This window comes from Rhinolophus hipposideros (assembly GCF_964194185.1).
Source record: "Rhinolophus hipposideros genome assembly, chromosome: 10".
In the NCBI taxonomy this organism is placed as follows: Eukaryota; Metazoa; Chordata; class Mammalia; order Chiroptera; family Rhinolophidae; genus Rhinolophus; species Rhinolophus hipposideros.
In genome coordinates this window covers 56,204,895-56,220,546 of record NC_138056.1, presented here as the reverse complement: position 1 = coordinate 56,220,546, position 15,652 = coordinate 56,204,895, and the positions used below count along the sequence as shown (strand labels likewise).

General features: G+C 38.5%; 1 protein-coding gene across 14 annotated transcripts in view; it reads left to right on the top strand.

Annotated features, from left to right (window-relative positions):
• The window catches only part of DLG2 (discs large MAGUK scaffold protein 2), a 1,856,054-nt gene that overhangs the window by 1,147,278 nt on the left and 693,124 nt on the right, over positions 1-15,652 (top strand). For all 14 annotated transcript variants that reach the window (XM_081064693.1, XM_081064694.1, XM_081064709.1 and 11 more), the window contains one exon: positions 7,391-7,444. In XM_081064693.1, the coding sequence (XP_080920819.1) occupies positions 7,391-7,444 (54 nt within the window). The remainder of the gene's footprint in view (positions 1-7,390; positions 7,445-15,652) is intronic.

Here is a 15,652-nt window from a genome sequence, read left to right as displayed (position 1 = left end):
ATAAATAGAAGCCCAACTCAGCCTAACTGAGGTCCTCAAGATATCATCCGTTGCATGTAAAATATTACACTGCTTTGTATTTTAGAGGCACACCACGCAAACATGTTAACACTTCAATCCAAAAGGAAGAAATACTAATGGTGGGTTTTCCAAGATCAGTGAGAGAATTTGTGTTGACTAGAACAGACTTCTGGGTATTTACGAAATCTTAATAGGGAGCAGAAGTGAATGTTTTGCAATTGTTAAAAGTTACGCACTTTGAAATCAGACTGGTAGGTTTGACTCTTGGCCCTGCTATTACCAGATGGAAAACCTTGGGCAAGATGCTTAACATCTCTATGACTCAGTTTTCTGTAAAGTGAGGATAATATTATTTTCATTGTTAAGAGAATTCAGGCAAGCAGAGTTGGGCTGAGTTTAAGCTAAACAGGAACCTGCCATTCCTTCTGCCTATTTTCTGAGCTAGGCTGGTGGTAAGCTAGACAGGTAATCATCTCTGCATTTGGTTAAGTGCTAGGAAGAGGAACCAAGGTCTTAGCTTCTCCTAAAATTGCTCCCTTGCGACATCCTGCCATAGCCATAAACCTGCAGCTAAGCTTCAGTTAGCCAAGCCTCTGGCACTCACACTGTTTTCTCACCCACCCATCTGTTATTGCCTCAGTGTCCTCACCTGTGACATGGGGGCCCTATGGCACTGCAGGGTAAGGGCACACCAGGAGACCTACCAGAGCCCCTTGGTGCTACTATGGGTGGTGAATCAGAGCTGTACTGGATGGAACTGCACCCACCTGGCTGGTCTTATGGAAAGTGATCATGAAAAGAAGAAAACCCAGGAATGCAAAAAATAACCACACTAATAAATAAAATAACCTTACCTCTACAGAGCATCTCTCTTTTGCTTCACGTGCATTATTTCTCCAGCTTCTTGGGAAATAGGTTAACTGGAAAATAGCATTGCCCTATTTTTTAAGTGGGGGTTTACAAGATATTAAGGGACCTAGAAACCCTCTGAGAACTAGGGAATTGAATCTGAGTCAGTACGGTGAGAAATTTCTCTTCAGACTGTGAAAGAGAAACTAGCAACTTTCAGGGCAGAAATTATCTGCATTTTCAGCCTGATAAAATCTCAGATTTTCCTGGGAAAATCTCAGGAGAAGAAATCAGGAGATAGAGGTGGTTACTAGCATGGGTTCTGGGGCGAGAAAGACCTGGGTTTGAGACCTGGTTGTAGTACCGCTGACAGCTGTGGCCTTAGGCAAGTGACTTAGTCACTTTGAGCCTCCCTTCTTTCATTTTGCATTTATTCTTTTAAAAAAGAATGGAAAAACTAATGTTTTGTTTAGAACATTTTGAGAATTACATGGATTGACATATCTTAAGTATTTGTCAGAGCCCCTAGGACATAATAATCATTCAATAAATGCTTTTTTATTTTTTATAGAAATAAATGATATTTCTTTTATTTATTATGTGGCTCTTATAATTATCCTGTCTTCGGTTTTGATACTAAGTAATTGTGAGATCTGGGGCATGCCACTTCCAGTTTCTCTCTCTCCATTTTCATATATGTAACATGAAAGGGTTGAATTAAATGATCATGAAGGTCCCTGTTTTAAAGTTTTATGATTCTAAAGTGTATTTATTTTTTCTGTTTGGTTTTCTTCTCTCACACAACCACCAATATGTTTTTAATCAGTCATTTACCAAATTTTTTCTTTGGAGTTTACTCAAAACAATCCTGATTCAGTCAGCCTGGGTGTTCCTGTGCCACCAGCCTTCTCATGGACCATGCCTCCCACAGGCCTGTTCACGTGACGTACTGGGGCTCAATAACTGACCCACAGTGAGGCCGGGAAGGGTTCTGGCACTAGCCGGGATCAAGGTGGATACATCAGATTGGAGCTGACCTCTGAGTTGTTGGTGAGCAGTGAAAATTAAAATCCAGAGAGTTCTGGTAAAGTCTGATTCCATTTTGAGAGACAGTAGAGCCTGGCTGTCAAGAGAATGGAGTCTAAGTCACATTGTTTGTGTTAGAAGATTGTCTATTCCCTGCATGTATGACTATAGAAAGTTACTTTGCTTCTGTTTCCTCACCTGTAAGTTGAGAATAATAGTACCAGTCTCGTTGAGTAATGTGAGGGTTAAATAAGCTAATTGATATAAATAAGTGCTGTATAGTGATTGACCTTATTGCTGTCCATCTCAGTGTTTATATATCGGGAGATTTAGGTGTGGCTGGGTCATGGTGTCATGAGATTCTAGGTGGTGATAATGCTCAGCCAGACAATCGCAGGTTCTAGGTAAATCCTTCAAGGAAGAGTAGGACCCTGCCAACACCTAGGGATGTGAGGCTCCAGATCAGTATTGTGGGAAAGAAGAGGGAAGAAAGCATGTCAGTCCCAGCAGAGACCTGTAGTATCACGCAGGAAATAGAGGCAGAAGTCCCCCCTTCCCAACCTCTGTAATAGACCTACATGATGGAAAGTTAAGGAGAAAATCTAACAGAAGTAAAGTTATTCTGAGTTTAATCCTTAACATATCATTTAATACATAATGTTAGGTGTCTCATTTTAGACCTGAGTATGTGTGTGGGTAGTAACCCCCAAATTTTACTTCCTTGGTTGGAATTAGGACGTGGCCTGATTGGAATCAGGACTCACCCTGATGGCAGCCCTCTGTGTGAATTGTGCAGCTCAAAGACTGCTAATATGTTATCATGTAGCAGCCAGGCTAAGCCGACTAAGATTTACCGTAAGGTTCTGGAATCTCCAGCCTTCTCAGTGAAATCACATACACGCATAAATGGACTCATTTTAAAACATCCACCGGCTTTCATTTGTTTCAATTTGTCATGCCATACCATATATAAAGGTCATTTTGAGGGTTGTGTCGCTTGCCACTGAGGAGCCTGTCCTTTAAGGTTGAGAAGACAAGGCAAAGATGCTGGGCCCCAGACGCAGCGCCCATGTTATTCTTGCCATATTTTACCTCCTGGTTAACTTGACCTACTGACATCCACCTGTCTTCTGCTTGCCTGTTCCAGGTCAGTTGAAATCCCAGCACAATTCCTAGCCCCATCAGGATGACTAGTATTACTGTCCAGTCCTTGCTGCATATAAGTTCCTTAACAGTGTGGGCTTCTCTCCTGTTCTGTTTTGCTGCTTAGAAGTTTCGGCCGCAGCTTGGATTCAGTCTTTTGACCTTCCTCCTAGTTGGCCTGCACTTCTCAAACCCAAGCTTCCCAGAATATGCTCTTGGGCTGACTGGCTGCTCTACCTCCCTTACCAATGCCTTGCTTGAAGAGGCTTCCTCAGTCTAAATGCCCATGTATGTCAGAGGCATTTCCCAGATATGGTACTTAACAAATACCATGAAGTAACCACATCCGTCAGAATCAATGAACTCCTTTGAAAATTTGCATTGATTATAGCAGAGTCTTTCTTAGTTACATTCTCTTGGTGGCACGTAACAGAAGTTTATCTTCTCCTAGCGTAAGCAAAGTTATTGATATACGATAAGAATATTTGAGTATCCCATAGAATCTAAGGACAAGAAGGTGGTGGAATGCATGAGTAACTTGATCTCGTAATTTAAGTTTTATCAGTATTCTCTCTGCTTGCTTCTTGCTTTCCACTTCTCTATGATTGCCTTTATTCTTTCTTCTTGCTGTAAACTGGATTTCTCCACACAGAAGAGAATCTAAAATAAAAGGGAAACCATTTACATCTTACAGTTTGGGTCCCCCAAGAGAGATTAATTTTCTTAAGCCTTTATAGTTAGCCTAGATTTACATAAAGATGAGCCTTGACACTTCTTATTAAAATACTTTTTTTATATATTTGCTGCAAATCTTCTCCCAGTTAATGAAAATAAGCATATTAAAGGGGGATGCTTGAATCTGCTAGGTTACCAGTTTGATTTAGGAATTCAATTAAAGAAGATATCCAATATATAGAGAGAAGGTAGGGTGAAATGTGGAGTGTGGAGATAAATCTTAGAGGGAACCACCAAAGTAACTGGGGAACTAGTTTTAAGACTCAGAAACCAAACTAGATCAAACTAGGCATGGGCTCACATGATTTCAACAGTGAGACAAGAAACAGGAGCCAGGCTCCTGTTTCTCCTGTGAGACAGGGGAAGATCTGAAATTACCAACTGGTAAGAACACTCCTGGGCCATACTTGGAATTCTACTGCAGTATGTGTTACTACCACTTGATTTTTATTTTCTGCTGATACGATATGCCATATAATGCCTAAAAGATTCCAGGAAGCTTCTGTAAAAACCATCTGGGGAGGACCATGCAGGTCCTGGAGCAAAGCAATGGGGGCTTTTCAGAGAGCCTGGTTTAGCAGCACAGTGGGATGACGTGTTATTAGAATAGCCCACCCCGGCACCTGTTTGTTACTCACACCAGGGAGTTGCCAATGTCAGACATATGTGATACGTGTGTGTGGATGTGTGTGTGTTCACACAATTCATACATCCTGTATGTTCATGCATTTTTAGTGACTTTTATAGATGTAGGTACTAGCTGTGCCTTCTGGATCTTTTAATCACTAAGAAGGAGCAATGAGCTTTCCACGTAACATAGATTGTGCTTCAAGGTTCACAGTATCCACATCCTAGCACTATGAAATAATTATTATTCCATAAAAGCTGGATAGTCAAGTGACTGGTTAAAGAAATATGGATATAAAGTAGATTTTGGAAAAGTAGTCATAGTCATACTCATTGTTTTATTGGTAACTAGAGAGTTTTTGTGTTTTCTTAGAAAGGTTCTCCAAAGCTTATAAGAGGTATTACATTCCTCTATACCCTCGTCTATATTTTACAAGATACATTTAGTCAATAACTTGTATTTAGTGAGATCCTTCTTTGTACCCAAGACCTGTGAAGAATCCTAAGGAAGTATAAAGTCCTTGTTGTTTTCTAAATAGAAAGCCTGATTCAAAAGACCAAATTTACACATATGAAATGGAAAATAGCAGCGTAAATATACAAAAGTGACGAAGGTACCATATAGGAAATGCACTTGTCTATAAAATTGATTTTCAGCCCACATTAATACAATTTATAAGAAGAATTACAAAAGTAAGATAGGTTAGAAATCCCAAATCAAATCACTGCCTATATGTTGGTCATACAAAATTAGATAGTAAGGTAAAATACAAACATTGAGTGTGATACTCAGAAAGTTTTCAGTCTAGTCAAGAAGACAAGGCACAATCACTCTCTGCAGACCTGGGAACCAAGGAGAAAGCACAGGAGAGATGTCATCAAAACTAGAAACAAATAAAACAATAACTTAAACAAAAGACATTAAGTCATCACCAGTTGCTTTCAACATCTAATATGCATGACCCTGAAACATCTCTTGCCTTACTGAGGCCTTTGCTTTGCTGGGTTTGTGTTGTGCTGCAACTAGAAATTTCCAGTTACTGCAGGACTCTCATGACGGAGCCGCCTAGATCCTGGGATCATGGAGCAGCTTGGTAAGGAAAAAAAAAATGGATTTGGAGGTTAGAAAGGCCAGTGTTATATCTCTACTCTCATTTTCCCCAAGCCTCAGTTTTCTCAGCTATAACGGATGTATAGTGATAATAATGCCTATCAATATGGTTTTGTTGACGATAAATAGGGATATATAGGCATATCCTTGTCTATGGACAGTTAATATGTATTCAATAAATGGTAATTCACATGATCTAATGAATTCTGTAGAGTGCAATTATAGCCACTAACAAAGCATTGAGATATCCAAGATATAAACGGTTTACAAACCATCCAATAATATACCCTTGCAGTAGTCCATCTTTAGGGACAATTACTAACGGTAATATTTAAGATTGATTCTGAAATTTAAGTTTACAAGGTGCATTCAAATATATCATCTCACTTATTCTTCATCCTTTTCTGAAGGTGATGATTTCTATACCCATTCTACAGAGAAGGAAAATGAGGAAAAAGGGGTTAAGGGACTTGCCCCCAGATCACACCACCAGGAAGTTGCTGAGCCCCCAAATCATGTAATCAGGAAGGTGCTAAAACAAACTGAGCCCAGGTCTCTGCTGATTCCAATCCTCATGTTCTTCTTCCTACACCAGATGCCTCTTTTCAAGCACTGTTTTATGTGGGGTCTCGTGAAAACTCTTTTTTACAAAGCCCCTATTTACCCACAAGGTACTTGTTATTAGGAGTTAACAAATAAGTCAGGTACATCTAGTTGACCCACTATGTATATATGTAGATCAGGGTCATGTTCTCAATGCCCAGGGTTTTTAGTTAAAACATGGACTTTTGCTTTGTAAAATGTGCTGGATTGCTGTTTGTTTTATAATTTGATTAGGGTCCCATAGGTAAAATTGACACTTAAAAAGCTGTTAACTCTGTTAACTCCAGAGGGCACATCTAATGAAATATCCCAAAAGTTGAGCACATGCCAAAACCACACTGTGTCATATAAAACAGCTCTCAATTAATCATGATGAGAGTATTTCTTCTATCTAAATGAAATCTGCAGATTGGGAAGAAGATCCAAGATCCTCAGGGGATGAAGGGAGAATTGCTGTGAAAATTCTAGAAACTAGGAAATAAAGATAGATCTACTCAGTATTCAGGAAGTCGGATTGGTTAATGCAAATAGAGATTGCAATCTCTTATTTTCTAATGACTTGGCTTGTAGCTCTCCTCTGTCAGTTTTACATAGACTCGTACTCAACTTTAAGGTAAATGACTGCTGTTTGTACAAATTTTTTTTGAAAAGAAATTTTAGCATATCCAATATGATTTTCTGTCATCTTTGATTTATTTTTAATTTCCTATCTAAAGGTTTCCATGGTATGTGATCAGAGGTGTATAGATAACAAAGAAAAATATACAATGACACTCTACATAATAGGTAAACATATATATATATATCACTAAGTGAACCCTTCTATTTTGCATTGGATACTTTCAAAATGCAGTTGAAAGAAAAGGATTATAAATATTGATTTAGGTTTAATTTTGCTTCCTGGAGAGAGAAATCAAATTTCTTTAGCACAGACATTTTAAAAAGAAATGTTACATACTTTAACTCTCACCCAATTTATTAGAAATTCTTGCCTTATAAATAGCACAAATCTTTGTCTCCTACACTATGGATAAAATTTAAGAGAAAATGTGTATAAGTTTTATTGCTAACTTCATTTCGTTATGTGGTACATGTAGCAAACAAATATTTGGAGGGCTTGGGAACTTTGAGCTATATTGTTTATTCTCCCAACAGCTGACACAGTACCTACACAGGTTTTCAAGAAATTCTGTGGAGCTCCTTGTTAAAGAAGTTAACAGATTCTCAAAATAGACTACTTGTTATTTAAAATTTTTTTCTACTTCTCTTTCTTAGGCCAGCCCTGCTCCTATAATCGTCAACACAGATACGTTGGACACAATTCCTTACGTAAGTAACACTTTTATTAAGACTTCCTTAAAAAGGTAGGACTTAATCAGCTAAATTTAAAATTTAATACATATTGATCTTTACTCAATACAGATAATTTTATGAAATTATGTGTACAATGAGTTTTATGAGTTTTCTTTTGATATTTGCTAAATCTCGGCTTAGTCATGTAAATGTTTGCCTCTTTCATTCCTTGTTTTGTAAAACACAAGTGCCTGTCATTAGAAAAAAGCATAGTCAAATGTGTTCAGATAATGTTAGTTTCCTTGGTGGTTCACTGAAAAGAGATTAAATTTCTTATGGAAGAGATGAACAAACTTCCTCGGATCCCTTTGTAAAGGAATACTCAATTTGATTTCTATTACGGAGCATAGTATTTAAGTCAATGATCAGTAAATATTTGATGGATTTTGCTGGGCTTCTAACAAGAATTGAAACTAAAGTTTTGTAAGGGTAAAGGCTATCTACATAAACTGAAATGTATGGTTTTGTTAAAGCACGGCACATGAGATAACAGGATCAGTCAGATCAGTAAGCCTAGGAGTCTACCTGAAATATAACCACTATGGTGGTTAAAGCTTTGTGAGTGGCCTTAGCTGATGGGTAGAGAATAGTCATTTGGGAAGACGGAACAGACACAGACCCATGCAGGCAGAGTTTGAAGCAAGGATAATGATATAAGAACAAACAGATTCCTGGGCTTTGGTTAAATGAGTAGAGCATGTGAAGCACTTATAAGAATACCTGGCACAAAATACCTGCTTGATTAAGTACCAGCTATTGTCATTCTTAGAACTCAACCTTAAATGCCTGCAAGGACCAAGCAAACAGATCCAGATCCAGATCCAGAAACAAATTGAGCAGTAAGTGTGGGGTCAGTGGGGAATAGAGAACACATGGCCTTCCAAAAGGGGCAGCCGCCACTCAGCACCAGTGGGTTGGTACCTGTTTCTCCAAAAATAAGACCTAGCTGGACCATCAGCTCTAATGCATCTTTTGGAGCAAAAATTAATATAAGACCCTATATTATATTATATTATATTATATTATATTATATTATATTATATTATATTATATTCCCAGTCTTATTTTATTATAAGACTTATATTAAGTTTTGCTCCAAAAGAAGCATTAGAGTTGATAGTCCGGCTAGGTCTTATTTTGGGGGGAATATGGTACCAAGGGGAAATGTGGGCCAAATGTTGTCAGACTATCCAGTATTTCAATGGGGGCCAGGACTTTGCATTTTTATGTAAAATCCTGCAATTTTTCAATACAGACAATTAATTTTCAAAAGTTCAAACACTGTGTGTACCAAACAAAGAGGTTGCCCTTCGGGAGGTGTCTGCCTCATAGGAAACTGGAGGACTTGAGCGGGCTCTGCAAGCTGGGACTCAGCCACAGGGGAGCAGAATGCTAGAACTGGAGTAGAAAGGTTGGGACTTGATTACAGGAGCAAGTGACTAAAACTGGGACACGGGGTCAGGACAAGAATAACAGCAAACTTGATTTAATGCTGAGTCACCTAACTACTGAACTAGGGCTTCTTAAATCTTTCTAAACAAGAGTTGTGTGGGGTCAGACCGGAAATGGGTTTAAGCTTACTGGTAGGAATCAATTGGCCCCAGCTGTGTAAAGTAAAGGACTCTGTTAGAAGGAAGCAAAACAATGCATTAAGGACAGGGTCCAGTATTGTATCCCTCATTCTTTCTACCTTCTTTTACTTATTAAATGTTGATAGTGGGATTATTGTATACCTGACAAGTACTAACAAATATTAACTCATTTAATCCTTGTAACAACTCTATGAGATAGGTACTATTGATTTATCTATTTTACAGAAGAGGAAACTGAGTCATAAAGAGGTCACGTAGCTTTCTCAAGGTTGCACAGTAAAAGGCAGAGCCAAGAATGAACCTAGATAGCCTGGCTGTAGAGTTTGAGGTCTTACTTAATGCCTGTTATTGTGCTCCCTTTCTCTTTCCCTCCCTTGTTTTCTGCCTCTCAACTGGGAACAAAGTCTGCTTACTTACTCCTGTGCTATATGTAGCTTTGGGTGGAAGGCAACTTGTCCCAGAGGCTTCAGCACCCTTGCTTTCTTGTGGTATACCTATATTATTTCAAAGCCTTCTGTTAAAGTTCTCATGGTTTAGCTGCCAGATGCCGTCATGCAAATTCATCAATAAAACCTAAGGATTTCATACAGACATGTTCAATGTGATATCCCAACTAATTAGCTAGTAAGAGCTACCACATATACCAAGCTAATCAAAGTACTCCCATTCCCCTAAATATCTGACTTTGGCATCTGACTTTGAGTTCTTCAGAGAGCTTTCTGCCCCCTGTCTTCAACTGTTCTGTACTTAATGCAACCCTCTTTGAACCTTCTTAAGAGTTAGAACCTTTAGAGAGTTTTGATGAGCAGCTTGACATAGTAAAAATGTCCCAATACTCATGGCAGTGTGTTCTCGGGCAAGTCACTTAATCTCTCTGGACCTAGAATAATCTCTAAGACAGGAATTATGTAATACCTAATGTAGAAGTGGTTGTAAGAATCAAATGAGATTGTGTGTGTGAAATCATGCTTTGTTAACTCTTACTTGATAGGGGTTTATTTATTTGTCATTTTATTTGATAAACTCTTATGAAGTACCACATACTAGACCCCAAGAGAATGAAAAATATGAATGTCTTCCCTCACATAGATGACATATGAATACACTACCTACTGAAAATGGCAGATCTAGTACCGTGTTTCCCCGAAAATAAGACCAGGTCTTATATTAAATTTTGCTCCAAAAGACGCATTAGGGCTCATGTTCAGGGGATGTCATCCTGAAAAATCATGCTAGGGCTTATTTTCCGGTTAGGTCTTATTTTCGGGGAAACACAGTATTTAGCCATTAATGTAGATATGTTTTGGTTCTTAGTGTCAGTCCCAGCTCTCCCCTTTTCTCCTGACTCATTGGGTAACCTTGAACAAATCACCGTTCCGTTTGCAGTCTATTTTCTCATTCCCCAGTGTTCTATACTTTGTTTTTCTCTTTTATTTCTCATGTTCTAGTTGTTCGCATAATTTCAGCTCTATTTAATGAAAAAATGAATTTAGAGCTCCCCAGAGCATATCAGTCATGTTGCATAAGAACATTTCCTTCTTTAAAAATATTACCTAAATGACAAATTTTGACTTATAATATTAAAGTCCTCCTCAAAAATAATTTCATTACAAGTAAATGTATTAATTTTGGCAATTAGCAAATTTGATTTTAGCAATATATGGTCCTTGTGGAAATGATTCCTTGGCGTACATGCATGCGGTAGTTGAACAACTAGAGGAAGTTTGTAGTCAAAGGAAATTTGTCTGAAAAAGGTACGACAGATATTTAAAGATTTCTTCTCTCTCTTTTTTTTTTCTTTTTTTTTTTTTTGGAAGGTTAGGTTAAGGGGTATTAGAGCTTTTAAAGTGTCTGCCATTAGCAATGGGGTCACTCTGGTTCTTACAAGTGAATGCTTCAAATAAACTCATCCTTGTAGGATGCCATGATTCTTTAGGAGGATGTCATGATACTTTAGGGTTGTACTTTACATTTGGGTCAGTCCTGCCTCTCATGCAAAGCAGCAATCCCCTAATAAAGATCTTGCCATTATGGGGCCCAGTAGATGGGATAGTACTACCCAAAGAGGGCTATTTTCATTATGATGGCTGAAGCACAAGAGGACAAGCCCAGGACACAGGTGTCCAAGGAAAAGCAAGAAGAGTAAAAGGATATTCCCATTTCAGCACTCTGTAGTTTCTGTTTTTCACTCAACCTGTGTATTCTTCCCCAGTATATGTTGAATATTGTCTAATGTAAGGTACTGAAAATACTCTGTTCTTAGAAACTTAAGAGTGAGTAGAGCCTGCATGTGATCTGTAAGTTCAGCTTCCCGATGAACTGTGTGAAAAGTGGCACGTTACCCTCTCAGTACTCGGCAACCAACTGGCACGAAAGCCTCCTCTCCTGACATACTTCCCTTCAGCAAACTGTTTGAAGGTCTAAATCCCATTTTTTCCACTTTAGAAAAATAATATTAATCAGAGAGATTCTAGAATGTCTTTTCTCTCCATCCTCCTCTAACTTGCATTTCATGGTGGTTGTATTTTGATCTATTTTCTGGAAATATACTGTGGAACATGTGAAAAACTTAAGAATCAAGAATTTGAAATCTTGTTAAGTAACTCGGGGTTCTAGGAGTGCAAATCTCTTATTTTAAAATACAGATATTCTACTTCAACTAGTAAACGGTAGAACTTAGGGTACCACTTACTGCCATTCCATGTAACAGTCCATTTCTAGTATATAACCAATCACCACAAAACTCAGTAGCCTAGAACAATAAACATTTACTTCTCTCATAAGTGTTTGCTGGTTGTCTGAGCCAGCTGCTTTAGGCTGTAGATTACCAGGCTGGCTGGGACATCTCTGCTTCACGTGTTTCCTTATGGGGCTCAGAGAGTGGGACAGCACTATTTAGAGTGTTACCTTCATTATGATGGCCTAGTGGCAAGAGGAAAAGCCCACAATAAAAGTGCAGTTCAAGTCTCTGCTCACATCACATCCACTAACACCTCACAGGCCAAAGCAAGTCATATTGCTAAATTCAAAGTGGAGGAAGGAGTGAATATTTGCTAAACAAGAAACTAATTTACCATACCATAGCCTTAAATAAAAGGGCTAAGTATCTGCATATGTCGCTTTGTAGGAAAAAACAGGTACAGCAGAAGGAATTTTATATTTTAAAAACTTTAGTAGGTCAATTATAATAAATATTCAAATGGGCTTGGTTCAACTGATATGGGGAGTGGGTGTCTACATTATTAAGGATTTTTAAGGGAAAATGATGAGAAATAAAGGAAACATCTAGCAAGTACTGGCAGTACAATGACATTACTTTCCTGTGAGACATTGTTGTCTGAAACGTTTCCAGAAGTAAAAATAATAATGGAGAAAAGGGAATTTGTTCCACAAATTCCAGGACTGTGGCTTGGAAAACCTCCTAAGGAAGTAAGGGAAAGAGAGAAAGAGAGTAGAGAAGAGAAACGAAGGAGGAGTTAGGTTACATAAAATATGAGAGGGTCCTTAGTAGTCTCAACACAATGTATTTGCCAAGAAGATCATTTAAGTAAAAGTTATTTGAAAACAATCATAATATCCTTATAATATTATCAGCGAGATGTTTGTAGAGAGTTTTACCTGTGAAAGATCCTGGGATGCAGTCATATCTATGATTCTGGGGCAGAGGACAAGAGAGTGGTCTAAAAGGAAAAAAATGGCCCAAAGAAAGGCTGACAACGTGAGTGAAGGTTGGTGAGAAAAGAGGGGGATGAGAGAAAATAAAGGATGACATGGGTTCAGGGACATAGAGAAGCAATAAAATTAGCGCTGAGGTTCATTCTGAAGCCAAAGAATGGGTTTGAGACTAAGAGGTGTTGTTAAGCAGGATTTAAATGGTGTTTTTGATTGATTCCAGCAGCAGAAAGCTGAGCGTAAAAAGCTCTCTGAGGACGAAGCTGCTGTATTACAGAAGTCGGATGACCAAGCACTTGGCCAGAGAGGTGGACAGTTAGGCATTAATTTCCTTGAGTTACTTTGTGCAATACAGACCTTGTGATTTAGGCTACTGTTTACTTTTAATAGGATAGTTTTCCAGAATTACTCGTGAAGGGAGAGGAACCAGAAATATATTTGTTTCTTTAAACCATCCTGGGAGTGATTAATAATGGCAAGATATTTTGGAAGGATTTGCTGAATTTAGCACATTTATCCTTCAGTAAACAAGTTTGTTTCATTTTGTGGTTTTTCCCATGAACACTGTGAAACTACATCATTGTGTTTTTCATCTGTTGGGAATATAGTATAATCCAGAAATGGAAAACACTTACCTGCCAGAAACAGCTTAATTTTGGCTTACCTATGCCCATGAGGCAATAGGAATTTAACAATAGAGGTAAAGCTATCAATATTTGTTCCAGAGTCAAACCTAGCCAATCAAAATCCATTCCTAAACTGTCACAATCAGCAGATCCTCTATGCTTCCACTTGCTTTGCTGTAAAAGGCAAGAGATGGAAAATCATGATTCTCAAATATTAACATGTGCAAGAATTATCTGGAGATCTTCTTAAAATGCAGGTTCGAATTCAGTGGGTCTGGGATGGGGCCTGCCAGTCTACATTTCTAATGAGTTCCAGGTGACACTGGTGCTCAATTGTCTCCCACATTCTGAGTAACAATAGAATCTAGCGAGAAAGACTAGGCTGTGGATTCAGGAGCAACTGGGTTCTAAGTGTACCTCTGCCAGTTAGTACTTGTGTCGGTGTGGGTTAAGTCGAATTATCCAAATTTCATTATTTGTATTTTATTATTTGTAAAATGGGGATAATAGTATTTGCCTTACCAGGTTGTTATAAGTACTCTTCCTGGTATGTAGAAGGTGCTTAATAAATGTTCATCATAAGAGTGGGGAAGGGGTGTGCCTTTAATAAAATAGGACATTCTTTTGACTTCATCTTGAACTGTTGAGCCAAGAATGCAGCAGCCATAGCCAGGTCAGAGGTAGGGCCAATAACAGTATGTAAGTCCATGGGAATCCCTGCATCAAGATCTTCATTTCTGGAAGTGTGGCCCATTACCTGAGAGCTTGTGAGCATGGAGTCTACGGTCCCACTCAAGACTTGCTACATCAGAAACTAGAAACTGTTTTTAAGAAGAACCCCAGTGATTTGTAGACATAGTAAAGTTTGAGAAACAATATGACAGAAACCTTCTCTTTTTTTGGGGGGGTTTAGGTCCTGCTGTCTTTGTTCTTTCACCATACGTTTTAGCCTGCCCTTGGGCCAGCTGCCTTTTTCTCTTTCACCTTAAACAGATGCCTATCTCTAGGAAAAAGGATCAACTAAATTCGACAAATTGACTCAATGACCGACTTCTATGTTGTGCTCCCCCAGATAGCCACAAGCCTCAGTGGTTATTTCAGTTTAATTAAAATAATATAAAATTAAGAGTCAGTTCCTCTATTGTACTTCCAGCATTGTAAGTGCTCAGTATCCACCCTGGCTAGTGGATACTGTATTCGACAGTGCAGATATAGGACACGTTCATCATTCCAGAGTCTTCTAGTGGTCGGAGCTGTCCTACATAATAAGTAATGTGAAATAGAAAGGGGAAGGGAGCTGATCTTTATCACGAAACCTCTATATTTTACACACACACACACATGCATGCTGCCAAATAAATGTATACACATTTTAAGAAAGGAAAAAACTGTATTAACATCGTAATACTCAATATATACCAATAACAAAAGATGAATACAAGTCATGTGTATACATGTTTTTGGCTCCCCTGGTGTGTGTGTGTGTGTGCGTGTGTGTGTGTGTGTGTGTGTGTGTGTATCCTAATTAAGCTTCAAAATTATCTTCCCAACTTCTGTGAATTGGTTTCATTCCTACCTTTTTGGGTTGAGCATGTTCAAATCTTCTAGTCATCACTCTCCTCGGGAATTCTGGGATATGCTCATGTGAAAGACATGTCCCTGTCCTCATGGCCTTCAAAAGCTTATTAAATTTTAAGACTCTCACGTATGATACACGTGGAGGCAAATGCAAGCAATTACCAAAAGCTTTCTTAAGAGTTCCATGATTCTCCCATCATTTTGTTTTTGTGAAATTATAAAACTCCTATTTAGACTGAAATGAATTTTTTAAACATAATCAAAAAATAATCAGAAGACCTGGGCTATTTATCCATTCAGAAACGTACTGTAGTCTTTTCTCCCTGTGGTGCCCTTATCCGAGGGCAGTTAGCTGACTATACTCAGAAATCTCCTCCTACCTTGGGAAACCTGTACATGGGCTTATTATATTGGACTTAGGACAGGAGGCAATGGGAAAGAGTAACAGTTATTCAAATGGAGAATGTGATTGACAGGTGAGAGTCATCACAGAAGCCCTTTTTTATACGATTCCTTTTTTTGATTCTTTTTACGAGGTAACAATTCCTCTGAAGGCACATGCCTTAAATGTGCCTGGGCAAAAATCTACTTTTGTTCCAAGGACCTCAGCCTGGCAGCGCAGGTTTAAGAACATGGGGAAATAATTGTGAAAAAATATAGTTTCTCTACAATATTATTTCTCAGTATGCTGTCTGTGAAGTGGTAGCAGAGGTCCC